General features: G+C 37.5%; 1 protein-coding gene across 1 annotated transcript in view; it reads right to left on the reverse strand.

Moving 5' to 3' along the window:
• Positions 1-9,361: 9,361 nt before the first annotated feature.
• Positions 9,362-17,858, reverse strand: part of myo3b (myosin IIIB) — a gene marked incomplete at its 3' end in the record, with an annotated part of 52,620 nt that continues 44,123 nt past the window's right edge. The window contains exons 33-35 of the mRNA XM_079254694.1: positions 10,303-10,403; positions 9,878-9,924; positions 9,362-9,494 (exon numbers count right to left, since the gene is read on the reverse strand). Of these exons, the coding sequence (XP_079110820.1) occupies positions 9,362-9,494; positions 9,878-9,924; positions 10,303-10,403 (281 nt within the window). The remainder of the gene's footprint in view (positions 9,495-9,877; positions 9,925-10,302; positions 10,404-17,858) is intronic.

A 17,858-nucleotide genomic window follows, 5' to 3' on the forward strand; every position in this document is an offset into this window, starting at 1 on the left:
TCACTTGTTTTATCAGCTCACCCAAAATTCCCGTCTTTGTTCAGCATTAAAACAGACACTGACAAACCGAGAGCCTGCAGAAAAACTCATGGCAGGTCCTTCATGTGAATGCACCTTAAAGTGCAACTTAAACAATGTGTTCTTTAAACTCCACGTAAAGAACCTCTGATTCATCTTTACACTTTAAATGTGGACATCTCAATTATGATTCTTAATTGTGTCAGTATGAGTGTGCATATGAGTGTGCAGATCAGCAGAACATGTATGAACTTAGGAAGTAGTGAATCCAGATAAAATACAGGTGTATGAGGCAAATATTGCAAACATCCTAAACCAATGCATCCTGTAATAACATCTCTGTTTTTGCTTCAGAACATTTAATGAAGGCAAAAGTATGCAGTTTTCATAAGATAATATCCAAAACTTTTGTAGCTGAGCTAAAGAAATGGAAGTTGTAGTTCAGCTCTCTGATCTTTATCTGGCTTCCCTGCAGAAACAATCACTGTCCTCTCAACTAGTTTGGAGCGGCAGATTTTGAATTAGATCTGTTCCTTTGAAGGGATTAATGTTCCCAGTCCTCTCCCACGGCTTTACACACAGTCATGAGGGAAAGGGGTGTCCTGCTGGGCTGTACTGGAGCCATGTTAAACTACAGCACTGGCTGCAAGAGTAGCATAGTTACACACAAACAAAAAGAAAACAGAGGAGATTAACCTTGTTTACAACAAGTTATGGCAACCATGTTTACAAATGAAACTCATGAAAGTATGCAAAAACTGAGCAAACTGCTTTGGATCACATATCACATCATATTAAATTAAAACTATGTTTACTTTTTGTGGTGGCTCTTTTACACCTGAGATGTTGGATTTTTCATATTTGAGAATTGCATCCCACTTTGTAACAGTGACCTTTAAGTTATGACTAATTTACTTTTTATTGTTTAATAAGAAGTAATTAATGTAATCAAATATATAAATGTGTCTTTATCTTCCTCCAGACATTTTTTTTTACTTTGAGATGCTTTGCATTTGTTTCACCTCATTTATACACATTTAAACTGAAAGAAAAAAAACACTTACTATCCATTTGCAAATAAAATGTATCTTAATAACAGAGTCTGTTTAATTAAAACATAATTAATAACCATTAACAAGATCAGTTGTTATTGCATACATGTTGCTTACACGTTATCGATGAGGATAAGTTTGACAAAAAGGGACTCAGAGCTGAAAGCTCATATATTGGCTGATGGAGAAATGAAAAGACTTTACTCACAAGCTAATGGATCTTGAAGAATTCCTTTATCTGGTGTTTATCATTTAAAATAAAATAAAATATTTCAGCTAGTCACTGTTAATATTCAGTGGTCATAAATGGATATTTACAAGTTTTAAATACAAAGATAAAACCATGTCGATGGGAAAAAAACAGCACATGAATTTGATAATAACATTGTTTGTATTTACTATAAATATTATTTAAAACATTTCTACATGTGACAACGTGTGTGTGGCGGAAGTCAGACCTTTTGGGTGGTTCAATGTCTTAACTGACTGCACTTTTGAAGGCGTGGATATAAGCTCTGCCTTGTGATACTTACAGTGAGTTCACCACAGTGGAGGAGCACATCCTTGGTTATGCATAACATTCCTTTAATATCAGCCAAATATATTAGTCCAATAAGTTTACACTTGTATGTCTGTCTTTATCCTAAGAGCCAGGTCCAGTTTCATAATGAACTTTACTGGTGCACAAGCATTGTGCGAACTGGAACAAATTATATCAACGCAAAGAGGCTAAAAGCTAGATTTTCTACTAACACAGTTACCAGTTTCCTCAGATAACAGCAGTAAATATTTTTTTTTACAGTCTATTAAGGTTTGTATTTGTGTGGCAAAATGCTGCCAGTTTTTGCTTTCAGGTTTAAATGTCAGATAAATGTCATGTTATAATCTGCTCTTTCATGTCAAACCAGGCAACTGCTGACGTAGAGGGGGAATCCACTGGAAAACAAAATCTAGATTTTTCTGTCATCCTCAACAGCAGCAGTCATCGTGCACTCTGAAATGACACACACATTCTTAATTTTGGGGTGGATTTATGCAAAAATCAGCTTTTAATGTGAGCTCACAGGACACGGCAAATTTCACCCATATGTGAATCTCATGAGCATTAACAAATTACTCATATCTTCTTTTGAGATGCTGGTTTAAACTTTAAATGCAGGTACCCACATTTTTCTGCATCTCAATAGAGTTCCAGCAGAGGAAGGGATGTGGCTGGGCAGGACTTTGACACAATTTGCAAGATATTCATAGCAGTGGGCTTCACACACTGTCCAGTCTCAGAATGTCCTTGGGGTAATTTCCTTGCTTCAAACCTTTAAAACCTTATCGTCAGACTTCAAGTTTTGCAGGGTTGCCTCAGCAGTGGTTTGACTAAAGTAATTTTTTCCCTTCCAGTACTCAATGGTAAATTAACTTTAAGAAACTCACACTGCAATAACTTTGTTTGTATGATCAGTCAGAACTGCCATCTGTATTTTTGTGCATGAAGTAAAACAGGCTCCAGTCTTGTAATTTTGATGGAAAACAAAAAGAGGAAGTAAACTATTGCAAGAAATTTTAAGAAAAATGGAAGTTCACAAGGAAGTTAAAATCTGCGTCATCACATAACTTTGTCAATAATCTGAGTTTCAGACTAAATTAATCTTCTGTAAGTTCAACAGGTTGCTGTCTAATGATGAACATTTTCAATGTACAGAGCAGTTTATTTTATTAGTCTTTTTAAAACATGTTCATTTGACAAAAAGTTAAAAACTTTAATTACCCTGTTAGATATGTCATAAATCTAAACTAAAAATACGCAAAACATTTAAAATAGATAATCATCACAATCCTGACTGTATTCATGTCTGTAGTGGATAAAACCTACATCATCATTCACATACTCATTTAAAACTTTGAGGGAAAAAAGAAACAAGAAACAAACCCCCTGAATAAAAAGAAGATAAAAAAAATCAGTTGCTTAAAGATATTTATTTGACTCATATAAAATGGCATTTTTCTAGAAATAAATAATCATTTACAATAGAAGTTAAGTGAAATCTTGAGCTTTAGTTGCTTTTGGTTCTGCTTGAAAATGTGAAGAAGGCAACCTACAAGAAAAAAAGGAAAAAGTATCGTTACGTATCCATTTTGCAAAACATGAAAATACTTTCTATTATTACTCTCCAAATTTGCACCACTATAATTATATGGGCTAAATGATTAACATCTTGTATCACAGATCTACTTTAGATGTAAAAAAAAAAAAAAAAAAAAAAAAAAAAAAAAGAAAGAAAGAAAAGAAGGGGGCATCTCGACATCCTGAGCAGACTGACAGTGAGGACTGCAGATTTGACAGAGTCGCAGAGCGACGCCACAACACGAACCCTTTTTAACTTTCCATATTCTCTGGACAGTTGGAGAAAAAATAGGTTCCACATCTGTCTCATACAAGAGATTTCTGAGACTGGGGGGTGGGATGATGGTGAGTATGTGGGAGAGACAGAGACGGGGGAGAGGGGGAAGAGATGCTTGAGGCTACTGGGTACTTGAGCCGCTATAATGGTGTCTCGTATGAGAAAACATCTGTGAATTTCCTCAGTGATCTACAACAAAGTATAACTCAGAGCAGTCACTCAGCAGACCTTTGAAGTTGCTGTCTGACAGAAAGCTGCCATTGTTCGCAGCCCCCAACACACAGAAACTCCAACTTTGGTCTCACTAATTTTTCCTGCAATGCGATACAACTCTTTTTTCTCCCCCCTCTCTTCCGAGCCTATGAAGATGGGGAACGCTGCATATTCAAGAGCAAACAGCAAAGCCTTGGCAATATGCAGGATTGGCCCCGGGTCACGTAAGGCGGGACAGGTCATTTTACCTTCGCTCAGCCCACCCTGAGTGTGTTAATCCAGCCTTAAAGAGGATAAATCTGCCCCCTCTCAGATGATGTACAGGGTTCCAGTGCAGTACACTTCCAGTAAAAATGTCACTTTCAAACCTCAATGTCATGGGCAAAATAGCCCTCAGATAAAAGCTTTTAGGAGAACTTGTGTACATTTATTATATATACAGTTTTCAGTATTATTTTCTGATCTATTTCCTGGGCTGGAAATCCCTTACATAAGTTGCCACCCTAGTGTGTTTTAGCAAAAAAAAAAAAAAGAACATACAAACAAAAAAACATATATTTTTCATGTTGCTTTTAACTGGTGCAGCGTGGCAGTGACATAACCATGAGCAAATGTTTTTCCTCTTGTGGACACTTAAGTCTGACGCAGGCTGTTACTTGGCCTCAGAAGACATGCACAAAGAAGAGGGAAAAAACATATATAAAAGGCAAAGAAAAAAATTATTTCTTCTCCTGAATTTAAGAAATTACCTTCATTTAGTGTTAAATTGTGTCAACAATTTATTTTAAAATAGCATTGTTCAATTTTTTCTTTGTGAAGGAGAAACCTCTAAGAAGCACATGTACTAGTTTCTTTTGTAAAGGCGAGATCAGGTTTACACATTTTCAGTACATTTTGGATGTTCAGTGTTTAAAAATCAAATTCACTTTGATCATGGGAAAAGAAATGTTCAGTATTTAGTACTCTGGATAATTTTCAGATCAATGTCCACAATTGATTCTCATGCTCAGAAAGTATTGGTGATACACACTACAAGCCGACAGTCTGGACAGACTCTCCCATTAAATCCAATGGGAAAGTGTGTCCAAACTTTTGACTGGTAATGTATCTAATATTTGTAATGATACACTATCACTTCGGTGGAGATATGCACCGACTATTTTAGTAGATAAAGCCACCTGCGTCTTGTATAGGAGCACAGAAAAGTTTGTTAAAGACAAGGAGAACAAATATTAACTTGATATCTTTGTTTGCTTTTAAGATTTACTGCTTAAAAACTAAGAACAACTTTTTGCATTTATTGGGAATAAATGTTTAAGACCACTATTTTCACACAGTCTGAAGTTCATTTGGCAAGGCAAGACATAACAGCAGACATCTCTAACAACCAAGATATAATGAAAATAAAATAAGTAAAAAATGTTGAAGAAATAGAACTTATTCTAACATATTTAAAAAAAAAATAATAATAATAATAATGTTTGTATAAATCTATCTGCAACAGTTCTCCCAGTGCAGATTTATAAAAAAAACAAAAAAAAACCCCAAAAAGCTCAACAAATAAAACAAATATCTGTTTAATCTTAATCAAAAGGTAGTTTGGTTGGGAAGCAGGTGACCTCTCCAGTTCCTCCTGGCAACGACCAGAAACCAACAAGCATTCTGTTATGCATCCCAAACAGAAACAAGGCCGTGGTAATTCTCACACTGTTACCAGACCAGTGTTTATTCAATGGCAGCTGGTCCCACCATCTGGGAAAGCAATGCTGGGGCAAAACAAAACAGGTTACACCTTTGGCCATGCCAAGTCTGCTAGTGCCCCGCTCTGTGTACAAACTGAGAGGGGCTAATCATAATTTCACGCTCTGATTTGTCAAATCGAGCTCCAGCACCGGAGGCAGCACAAAAAGTTTTGAGTCAATAAATTTAATAACATCAAGGAAGGCAGCTTTTCCATACTCTGTTCATTGCTCTTTGTCAAAGCTCTCTCCTTTACAGGGAGAAGCTAGATTTTTTAAATGAAAAGGAGATTGTAATTTAGACCAAACCAGTTGGTCACCTCCAAGATAAGCAGCCAGGAGCAAACTCTTATCCCTGCCTGCATGTATTTTAAATTCATGCAAATGTGCACAACAAAACAGTGCATAGAAGCTCCTCAACAAACTGCAGGTGAGAGGAAGCTGAAACAAAAGCCACTGTAACCCTAATGGCATCCCTTGTCATTAAGAGAGCTTTGATGTATGTACTCAACAGACTCTTTTATGTCATTCTTCCTCCATACCTCTTACTCTTTGTGCCTCTTCCCAGCTCAACCAGTTTCTTTATTAATGCCGTCTTTTTCTGTCTCTCTTTTGCTCTGAGCTCTCCAAATACATCCGACATCTGGTTGACACTCATGTATTTTACTCTCCTCAGTCACTAGCCGGAGAAAAACATCACAACACAGTTTGTAGACATTTAAAGGTACTTGCTTGTTCCCTTAAGAGTTTCTCAAGAACAATAAAGAAGCAAGGCTATATATTAAATCTTTACAATTGAATAGCTTTTCTTTTTTTTTAACAAACACTTTAAAGTGTGATATATTTTAGTGAGCAAAAAAGAAAAAAATCATGGGAAAAAAAAATCATACAAAATGCAGTAAAACAGTATTTGAGGAGGTTGCACATGAGCTGCTGTATTGAAACTCTCCCTTTGAACTCAAAGGATATAGAAAGAGGACAATGTTGGCCTAATCGGGTTCTCTCTTTGAAGTGAGACATCACTATTAGGTGAAAAGGTAAGCATGCTTCTTTAGAAAATACAAGCTTTTCATCATTTGTTGAGGCCGCAACTTGAGCGACTTTCATAAGGGAGGCTTAAAACTTTAAATAACAGCATTTGGATGCAACTTTAATGAACGTGCAGCACATGAAGCAAATAGCTAAAATGGTAGGAATAACACCAGCAGTAACGTTAGCCACATTAAAGGAGTCCTCTCCCGCACACCAGATGTTGTCAGATTTAATGAGGGAAAACAAGAGTGAGGTGGATTTACGAAAAAACATTAAAGAAAACACAGGTGTTAAGCCTTGAACAGCAACCTAACACTGTGTCTGTCCCTCAGTGTCTAGCCTGTAGACCTGTAAAAAGACCAGCAGCTTCTGTTACTCAGGTCAGAAATGACACCAGCATTTCAGAACATTTGCCTTTTGCAACACAATCAAGCATCTGAGGCAATTACATGCACACCTCTGCTCACCTCCTCTCATATGCTAAAGCAGGCAATCAGCCAGGGACCTAATTTGGCAGAGAAAAACAGGGGAAGAAACACCCACTCTGGCACCATTTGTCACCACAGTCCAACCTTGTTATTCAAGCTAGTGAGCCTATTTGAAATTCCTCTCTATGGTAAAACAGGGCCAAAATAATCAAGGGAGCATGATCACACTTAATTGATTCAGTGTACTTTTAAGATGCACTACAGGGTGCTGGGTTGACCTATTTCAGACTGCTCTTCAGAGGTACCAACTATCCCAGCAAGGGAGTAATGCACAACGAGGATCTTAATTATTGCAGGATCTGTGGCTACGACTGGAGGTGAAAAGTGTCTGAACTAAATGTGATACCACATTATAACACCGCCAGTGGTCTGGGCTGTTACCGTTTGAATTTTTATAGAGTAAAATATGATTATATGCTGCAAAGATAACTGTTTAATTACACTAGTTCATTTAAAAAAAAAGGCAACAATGTTTTTATTTTTTTTTATTCTGATTCAGCTGTAGTCATTACTTGAAATGGTATACTTATGAATGCTTTGAGTTCTTACTTTTTATTTACACAATTTCTATTTGACGGGAAAGTTATTAGATAGAAAATCTTTGCCGCTCTAATTAAAAATAAATGCTCTTACAAAAGCCGTTATGAAAAATGACTGAAGCCATCATTTTGCATAAAAACACATGTTTTTCCTGCAACACACTGGGGTACATTAGATCTTGCTCAGTTAAAGAACTCAACTGCTTTTTTGGGACTATTTGTTTTACTTAGATGGGGTTACGTTACATGATCAGCTTTTCCCAACTATCTGATTTACAGCTACAAAGACTGTGGCAGCTCAAAGCAACAAACAGAACAGTTACGGTTTGGAAATTACAGGCTTAAACCACAAAACCAGTAGTCACACCCCCTTACTATGTTAAATGTGATGTGCAACAAGTATAAACTACATCAATCTTATCAGACATTTCAGTTCAACATGTTTAAAAAAAAGAAAAAAGACTGAACACATATTGGATAGCCACTGATGTGATGGTGATGAGTCAATCCTCAGCGCTTCAACCTTACACTGACCTTCACAGCACTGAGCTGTTAGATTTGATGAACACTTTGGGCCTCTTTAAACCCACCAGGACTCCTGCAAGTTTGAACCTAAGTGAAGCCGGTCTTGCTATCAAGGCAGAGCTCTAATGTTTTCCCCGCTGAGCATAAGGAGGATGAGATCCTCAGTCATACCACCCTACTCTTCCTATTAAGATCAAAATCTCCACTCAGGCCCTCGGGTGTCAACAAAGGGAGATGCAGTAAATGATATGCAAATTGAAAAGAAAAAAAAAAAAAAAAGAAGCTCTACAAATCAACTCGCCAGCCCTGCATTTCCGACACTTCACATCTTAAAAGAAAATTCCTGTATTTAGGGTGAAATTCAAAGTGAGGTCTGGCTCAGGCTCTGTGAAGCTCTGTGTGGTGATTCAAGCTCTCAGACAGCACAAAGCCCCTCTAACTAAAGGCAACCCGCAGTGGGAGAACTCGTCGAAAGAGTTTTGGGTTTCACAAGGATTTGTCTCCCAATCAGAGTTAGACAAGAGACATAATGTTTGAAAACAGGTAGATATTTCCATTTCAGGTTAACACTGAGGAGGTTCGAGGCAAGGTGCCAGCAAAAAGAAGGGTTTCTTATGGTTAATCTAGAGAGGAGCTCAAGTAATAGATCAATCAATGAATTAGGAAAGCATATAAATATTATATATATATAGCCAAAGAATAGTTATGTCCAACATGTCACAATCAAACACATGATTCACAAAAATAAACATTCATTTTAACAATACAGAGTCTGAACTTCTGAAAGAAGATCACATTATTATATGAGTGATGTTCTAGTTTTGTTGTGACTTCACAAATGGTTTTCCTGAATGAGTACATCCCTCATGAATGAGTACATCCCTCCCTCTACATGATAACATTTTCTATTTTTACATCAACTGTCATTAAGTTGTTTATTGATGGAATATCTGTACCATTTCACAGAAATTTAGCAGGATTGTATATTCTGCAGATTAAAAATCTTAAATCTTGCTATATTGTAAAAATACCAAAATAGCAAGTCAGGAGAAAGTTCGATGTGCTCGTCTGAGAGATTTTAAACACATCTTTCTCAAATACGTTTCGTGTCTCACTATTATAAAGCATCAGGTCAATAAATCCCGAATAGTAGGAGAAAGTGGCAGTACACCACATGACTGATGATGCATAAGTTGTTCCTCTAAAGCCTCATTAACAGATGATGGTGTTGCCTGCACATGTCGCTTATCCTGCAATGCTGCTACTTGCTCCACATACCAAAAGTACTTCCAACACAGAGGATGCTCTTTGGAGTGTCTGCCTACACGTCTGTCTTACCGGCTGACATGGTTGTGAGGCTCAGCTCCGACTGACGAGAGGCCCACTGGAAAGGGTGGGAGGGGAGGCAGCAGCATGCTCTTCCTCAGGGATTGACTCCACAGTTGACAGTAATTTGTAGTACTCATCCTCTCCATCCAGCACTTTGATTTGACTGTGATGTGAGAGAAGACAAGAAAAGGAGTTAGCTGGATAGAGAGTTGTGATGAAGTTTTTGTGATGGACGTTTCAAGTAAAAACAATATTTGTAACTGCAGAGATGAGGCGTTTAGGTATTGTCTTAAGCTGCTGCTGCTGAGCAGAATGTCATTTATATAACAAATGCAAGTCAGGCCTTCAACAATTAAAATTAACATGCTGACAAAGGCCTTATATGTAACCCGCTCTCTAATGATGCAGAGCATCTTCTCATAAGAAGCCTGTTATTTTCAGATCTCCATTTACATTATAAGAAAACAACTCCATTTCTGGATTCTCAGATTCCACAAAGGGCCTGCTCTGTTTAGAGTTGCTGTAAGTAGGAAAGCAGTTATTTACCCAAGTTTTCTCGGCTTCCTCTTGATCCCCTGGTAATCCAGAGTTCTCTGAGGAAAGGGCCAAGAGCACACAGTCAAAAGATGAGCAGAGAGTCATTAATTTTTAATTCAAAGTGATTTTGTGTTGAATGCGAGCAGATGCTGATAATATCAGAAGTCACAGCATAATTTTTTTCTGATCAAAGGGCTCAAGTGAGTCTGATGAAGCATGCATCTTGCTCAGCTTTGATAAACCACATCAATTATTCACCGTGAAGGCAGACATCCTGACATGAAAGCAACAGATAAAGAGCATAAGCACATGTTCAAGACAAGAGGCAGAGAAGCGTGGGGGTGGGGCTCCAGGGTCTGGCACAGGTAGGTTTAATTGTATTATCATGTGGAACCAAAGTCAGACAAAGGCCTTTATCAGCACTTTGAACTCACATTTAGCTGGTTGTAGTACAGGCTGTCTTCAGGGCTGTTGAGCAGCTTGGGCTGCTGGCCACGGCGACGAGGAGTTCTCTGCTGCAGCTTCATCACTGGACCTGCAACAGAGGAAAAGTGAGGGCACAGATCCAAGCAGGAAAAACAACAAGCATCAACAAGATACTGACAATGACGACAGCAGCAGTAAACAAAATCTGCCCTTGACTTTTTTTTTAATCTGCATGGCAGAAAAGTCACTGAAACATTCTTAAATGTACTTAACTGAGATTACGCAATTTCATTGATAAGGTGACTAAATAGCTGCATGGTATTACATAAATCTTTACAAATAAACCACATTTAATTATATTTCGTCTTGAGTGCATAGCAGGTTGTGCTTATACTTACTTCACTGCTGCAACTGAAGCAAGCAGAAAAAAGCCCACAAAAACACACTCATTTGATGTTTTTACCTTCACTAGCAAAGAACTAAGAGCCAAAAGAGTGCAGATTGTAACACACGTCTAACAACTGAAAGCATTATGACAAATAATGTAATAACTTCAAGCAAATTCAATGTTTTTACTAAGTAAAATGTGTCATGTCCTATGTTAAAAAGCAAACCTTTTTCTAGATTGCTGACATGAGTAGATGAAGAGCTGTAACACATAATAGTAAAAAGGTGGTTATTTGCTCATATACAAGTTCAGGTTTGGCAGTTTCTAATGGACCACATACCAAGTAAAGAGTTAGCCTGGTCTTGTCTGAAATGTCAAAGACCCCTTCTGACTGTGCAACTCAAAAGCAGCATATTAATAAGAATACATGTTATTAGCAATAATATAATATTGTCAGTCCAGTTGTTTGTGAATAGAGCATGTGTGGCTGTGGATATGTGTACAGCCATTCGTTCATCTTCAGTATACTTTCTTTTGATTTGATAAAATCAGAGTGAATGTAGTAAGCCTCTAGAATTCAAAGCACTTTGAAAAGCATGTCAAGTCTATTGGAAGCATGTCTATTGGAAACTGCTTCATTGGCTAAAGTTGTTGTTGCCTTCTGACTGAGTTAGATATTAAGCAAGCTAACAAAACCTGCTGCAGACTACGTAGTATTATCATGCAGACATGTCTTTACTTCTCATCTAAATTTAAGAAATTTCACAAAATGTTTCCTTTAAAAATACCATTTTACTAAAATGAAACTAATTTTCTCAGTTGTTCCTTGTAATTTGTGGCCAGATAACTTTTTTGGTCACTTATAAACTAGCTGCTGGATAACAGTAGATATGAATAAAACATGAGACAGCAAATTTTTGTGATCCAACTAATAATCATGTTGTACAAGTAAATGTGTACTGTATCATGTTCTGACCACAGATTGATGACAACATTAGAATTTTTTTCTAATTATAAGTTACAATGTCAGATTTAGGGGCAACCAAACACAGTAACCCAATTTCTATTCACATGATCAAGTATTTTCACCATTTTGACAAAACTAAACCAAACAAAAAAAAAATCCAGTTTGCCTTTATAAAATCCAATTAAAACTGTTATGTCTTCATCATGTACTATATATGAAACTCATGCTGTCTAATGTGTTACCTGTTTTCAGCTTCAACTATGATGCAATGCCTGGAATAGTTAATTCTTTGGACAATCAATATTCATACTAATCTATTGCTTCATACGAAATTATAACATGGCTTTTCTTCTTTGGTGATAAAGTGATGTTCATATTTTCAAAACATCTGTTGTACAGTAGTTTCTAGACTCTGAGGGAACTGAATGTGATCCAGTAGTGATATATCTGCTTCTACTGTTTTACCACCTTGAAAGTTACTTTGGTATATCTGCAAAAACTTGAGATTTTAACCATCCCATTTCCAACTCCAAACACTGCTTTTTTCTCTGTTAACAGACGTTAACGGTTTATCTTCCACTCATCTTGGTTCTCCTCCAGTGGATGAATGAATCCTTGACAGCGTAAGGTTGTTTCCTCTGATTGTGTAAAACGTGTACTGAAAACTGAATTATTCATTGCACCACAGACAGTGAAATCTGAACATAATTAGCTCAGTGATAATTCAAGCATAAGACAATCATCTAAGTTCACCACCATTGCTCACCCAGGATTTCAAGATTCACAGGTTACAAAATCTCTGACACTTTTTTACACTGAATCATCTATATTTAATGCCGGAAAACGTTTCATCTTCTTCGTCTCTGTTTCGGGTGAGACAGGACATTTCTTCATCATCTCCTTCAACCTCTGCGTCTCCACCTTGACTAAAGCTGCATTTGCTCTTTCCATCTTAACACTACTTTGTACTCACTTTGAACAGACCTCATCACATCTCAATCCTATACATCAAAGAGCAGGGTTCCCCTCCACCCCTTCAATCTTTCCTTGATGTTATTCAAACCAGCACAGGTTTACTAAAGTCACACTTTGTTACTGCCCAGAAAGTTCTTGTCAGTTCTGAGATATTAGCCAACTTCTACCATGAATCTTATCTATCATGCCTTGGAGGTGCTAACTGTGCACTCTGAATCCTTATTACAAGTGAGTATTTGAGAATATTTGGGAAAATCTCAAGTTCTGAGTAAAATATCCATGGAAAGAAAAAGGTAGAAGTATTTCTCAAACAAAAATTGCTTGGTGTGGTATAATCATAACCCTTTTTTCCCCACATTGAGACTGATTGTAAAATATGCTGAGACATAGCTTTTTAACAAACACAGAGGAAAAATAAATTGACATAAAATAGTTACACCTTACATCTTAAAAGGCATCTCTGCATTGAAAATTGTTCTGCTAATAATGTAAGAATGAGTTAGATGATCAAATGCATTTTTCCATGAAAATTCCTCAAAGCATTTAAAACAAGTTACTCATTCTTATGTCCTTGAAGAGTTAAAAAATAAAATCATAGGGCATCTGTATTACAAAAGGCTTGGTGAAGGTCTGCATTCTCTTAGGGATTCTCATTGGTCAATACATCATTATTAATTGCAATTGTCTCAATGATCCTTTTATTATTTAGCTAGATACCAATGTAAATAACAATGACAAAAGACATCATCTTGTGCTCATCATATAATATTTCCAAATAAGAACCTGCCATTCGTGGTCAATTTAAACCCATGAAGGTCACATTTTAACAAGATTTGCTTTAATTCAAATGTCACCATATTTATCAGATATTTTGGCCAACTATAACCAGTTTCAAAGCTGCTTAGTAGGAAGTGACATGTCCCAGCGACACTTGGATGGATTAAAAATAAACTTAGTACATGCACTTGAGACTGTTTTCGGAAAGTCTAGATTTTGCTGAATTTTTCTGCCTGGGGCGCCACAGTAGACACAATAAGCATAACTGTGTTTTGTCCCAGTCACTGTTCTGACTTCTATTTTTTAACAGTTCTTGCATCCAATTGTACTGTGGGAGGTCGAAAATCATAAACATGTCAGGTAGTCTTATCAAGAGTAGGCCACCTTTAAAAATAGTATTTTACATGTTTGTGATTACACATGCAAGATTTCTAACCTATAATATAATATATATATATATATATATATATATATTTATGTATATATATATATATATATATATATATATATATATATATATATATATATATATATATATATAGATATATATATATATAGATATATAGACACACAAACACACATAAACACTGATGTTTTCTAAAAATTTCCCAGCTGTTGGATCTCCGTCTGCAGATCTGTTAAGTTCAGCCTCTCAATTTATCCATTCTGACCCGGAGCGATTAGAGTGTGCAGCAGATCAGAGGATGGGTCAGGCCTCCCATTTCTGCTCCTCTATTTGGGAAATCACTGTCATTTGATCCCGGCCAGCCCCAGAGGAATGCTGCTCCTGCAGATATATTACAAGCAGGGAGGCTGCCAAACTGGCCTCTGGCATGGGAGCAAAGCCTGGACACTGGTAGGCAAATTGGGGAAGGGGTCAGACAGTGGCTCACATCGGGGTTTGCTAAATGATCGTGGGTAAGGTTTGCTGTTTGGGGTGGGGAGAAATAATAGTCAACTGGGAATACAGAAGCAGCGCATTCCATGCAATATTGATTCCTCCCTTTCAAAAGAAAGTCAAGCAGAGTTTGCACTTCACAGTAAGAGACTTACATATTGTACATGTTTGCTTCGCAAGATAAAAAGAGGCTAAGATTATTTTCATGATAGGTGCCTCTTTCATTTTCAAAGAGTAGCAGAAGAGTCGTGTTACATCTCTAAATACCACTTTGAAATCTCTTGAAAACCAGAATGCTCCTTAGAAACATAAAAGAGCCGCTAAAAGGGATTTCTAGTGGAGTAAATGAGAGATGTATTGATTTACCTCCAAAAATCATGTGCAGCAATCACCTGACTATTCCCAGACCACAGAGAACCACTTGGGCTTTGTTTATTCAGACGGAGGGAGTAGAGGCACCAAAAGGCATGGATTATAAGGAAAAATCATCAGCAGGCGTCTTTGATGTCTAAATGAAGCATGTGCAACCCAGACCCTCTCTTTACCTCACAACAGCCTCTTCTCACACACATGCACACACACACACACATAAACCCAGATGCATGCAAAAATGTGCATGAACAAATACATCCATTAGTACAAACAGATATCTGAAGCTGAAAAGAATTTCCAGAACTTTTCAAGGAAGGTTTTGTCATTTTGGATAAGTCGTACATGGCAACTCGTGTGTTTTGAATTAGAGGACAAACTGATCAAATCTCACAGATAATGCTGGAAGAGGGCAGTTCCTACATCTGTTTTCACTAATGCAAGAAGAGGATGTTGTTACTTACAAGCAATTTTTCACACTGAAATCAATCATTTCTCCTGACAGTGATTTTGGAACTTTGACTCCAGAAGAAATGCTGGTGATGGTGAGAAATCGCTGATCTCTGTTGAGGTCAATCGTTTGTCAGAACCTTTAAAAGATGTCATTTTTTTATCTTTGACACAACAGGACGACTAAAGAGTAAGTCATCTCAAGGATGACAGGAAAAAGCAAGAAAAGCAACCATAAACAGGGCAAAGGAGACGTAATCTTTTCATCCTTTTCTCTTCTGATCAGTGGATTCTTTAGTCATTTTATAAACTGAAACATCGACCTATCAATAACAATGACAAACTAATGAGGTTTTGTGTTTGGAAAAAACTTTTCAAAAGTACATTAAGTAACTCAATTTACATGAGCAAAATCATAGAGAACTCTGAGTATTATTTTCCACTTTGATTTTATGTCTGGGAAGATTATTCTGTTGAAATAGTGATGATGAGTAGTTTGGAAGTACATCCTGTTAACTACTCCCACTGACATTAAGAGGATTATGTAGGTAGCGTCAGACAGAGGCAACTCCTTCCGTTAAGTTGAGTCTTCCTATCCCTTCCAAATCTCTGCTGCCGCTATGTCGAGCCTGTAATTTGCCTAAAACTGAAGGCATCCGGTTGAGAAGTGGCAAAATATGGAGGCAGACAGATAAATCAAAAGCCTGAGAGACAGTGAGAGGGTGGGAGAGTATTTGTCTAGAGAACATGGAGAGGGTGGATCATTTGTCTGGCAGATGCATGTTGATACAGTGATGCTGTTGCTTTGGCGGAGCTGGTGGTTATGGAGCAGCACCTGGTGCGTGAAAAACTTGTGGGAGGACATGTGGGAAGATGTTTAAAAGGCTGAAGGCGGGAGTGAGGGGAAGGAAAGTGAGATGTACTCGCAAATGTGGGATGACCTCAGTGTGGCTCTCCCTCTCCAATGAGCTCTCCGAGCTGCAACTGTAAAGCTAAGAAAAAGCTTAGAGCGACAAACAAAATCAATTCTTATTGACCATACCATGTTATGCACTGAGGGGAGGTAACTGGAGCCATTAAGTCAACAATACCTCAAGTATCTTCCTATTTCTACTTGTTGTTTCAACCTGTCAAACAACCAGGTTAACTACCTTCTGAAGCACAGAGGTAATTGGGTTCTGTGTTGTGGCTCCACTTTATCACTGCCTCTCTCTTGACATGTATGTTTACCACAACTATAATCTTCAGAAAGCCTGTTAACATAAGTAGCTCAGCTTTCATAAACCATAAAGTCAGCTCTGACTGATCCTCGGCACCATCCTGTTTACTACGCTGAGGAGCATAAGCAGCACTCTGATCATATCAAATACTTGCTAGCAAAGGCTTTCTTTCTGCACACGCCTCTCATTTTCAAACATGTATTAATATTCAGACTTGGGAGACAGGTGACGGGAGGTGACATCCTCTTGCATGTGCAGTTTACATGACTGCACAGCGTTTGTGTAACTTTTTTTTGACTGACAAAACATGGGAAATCAAAGGTTGAGAATGCCTGGAGAACAAAGCGGTTAAATGCTCTCTTTTTACCATAAAATACAGTACTGTGGGCGTTTGCCTTAAGAGTGAGAACAATCTATTAGTCTGGTGTCAAATTTACAAAGAAACAGATCTATCCAGACTTTGATGAATCTTGTAGAAAAAAGAAGCCAATATCCGTCAGATTACACCCCAGTGTTTTAGCATCATGGGAGCAGTGTGCAAAGCATGTGTTTGTGCACAAGTGTCTGGAGGGGTGGAGTAATTTGATTTCCATGGCTAATTTTCTGTTTTTCTCCAGTGGTGTCCTGAAACAGTCCAGGTCGAGCTCCAGTCCAAGTGAACCAAAACAATCACCAGAGGCGATAGCAGGATGAGACACAGGAAGGAGCCTGGTCTCCAAACATCTGGCAGGGCAAGGCTTCCATGACTCGCTCAACCTCGGGATGAAAAAAAGACCCTCAGATCTGCAGGGATCAAAGTGTGCCCTGGGTGCCTGAGCCACCGTGGCCTCGCTCAACATATTCAAATGGGGTTTCCTGAAGATGCCACAAGCAGACCTTGCCACAAAAACGAGCCAGGAAAACAGGCGATGATGAGGATCTGAAAGTGTGTGCGCTCTTCACACACAATGTGTAGTCAATTTTATTTTTCACTAAATTTAAATATGGACAGACTGGCTTTTTGTGGTGTTCAAAGATTTTGTCTGTATAAACCTATGAGATTACCTGAAAACAAAATGTCAAAAAAGATGATGAGAGAAAAGTTTACAAGTTGGGAATTAAGACATCGAAACCCCCAGATAAATCTGATGAGGTTCCAATAAACACCACAAAATACTTTTTTACCACTCAGTGTTTGTAAAATGAATCCTATTAGTGTTTAATTCTCAAGCTATTAATCTGTTTTAGTCTTTTTTCCCCATTTAGAGCGTAAGATTACAAAATGCTTGGAAAACAATAATTTCTTCTGATGGCTGACTTAAATTTTAAATTATTTTAATGAATAAATAAAGTTTTTTCTCTTTTTTTTTTTTGCTTTTTCAATCGTTTCCTTTTTTTTCAAGAACAGCTGTTTCCCTTTCATGTCTATGAAAATCCTTTAATCTCAGCACCTCATTGTTATGCAAACATAAGGTTATTTAAACCAGTAATGAAGAGGTTCAAAAACAAAACAAACAAAAACAACAAGCCAAAACCAGCTA

Source organism: Telmatherina bonti, assembly GCF_933228915.1.
Source record: "Telmatherina bonti genome assembly, chromosome: 15".
Lineage (NCBI taxonomy): Eukaryota > Metazoa > Chordata > Actinopteri > Atheriniformes > Telmatherinidae > Telmatherina > Telmatherina bonti.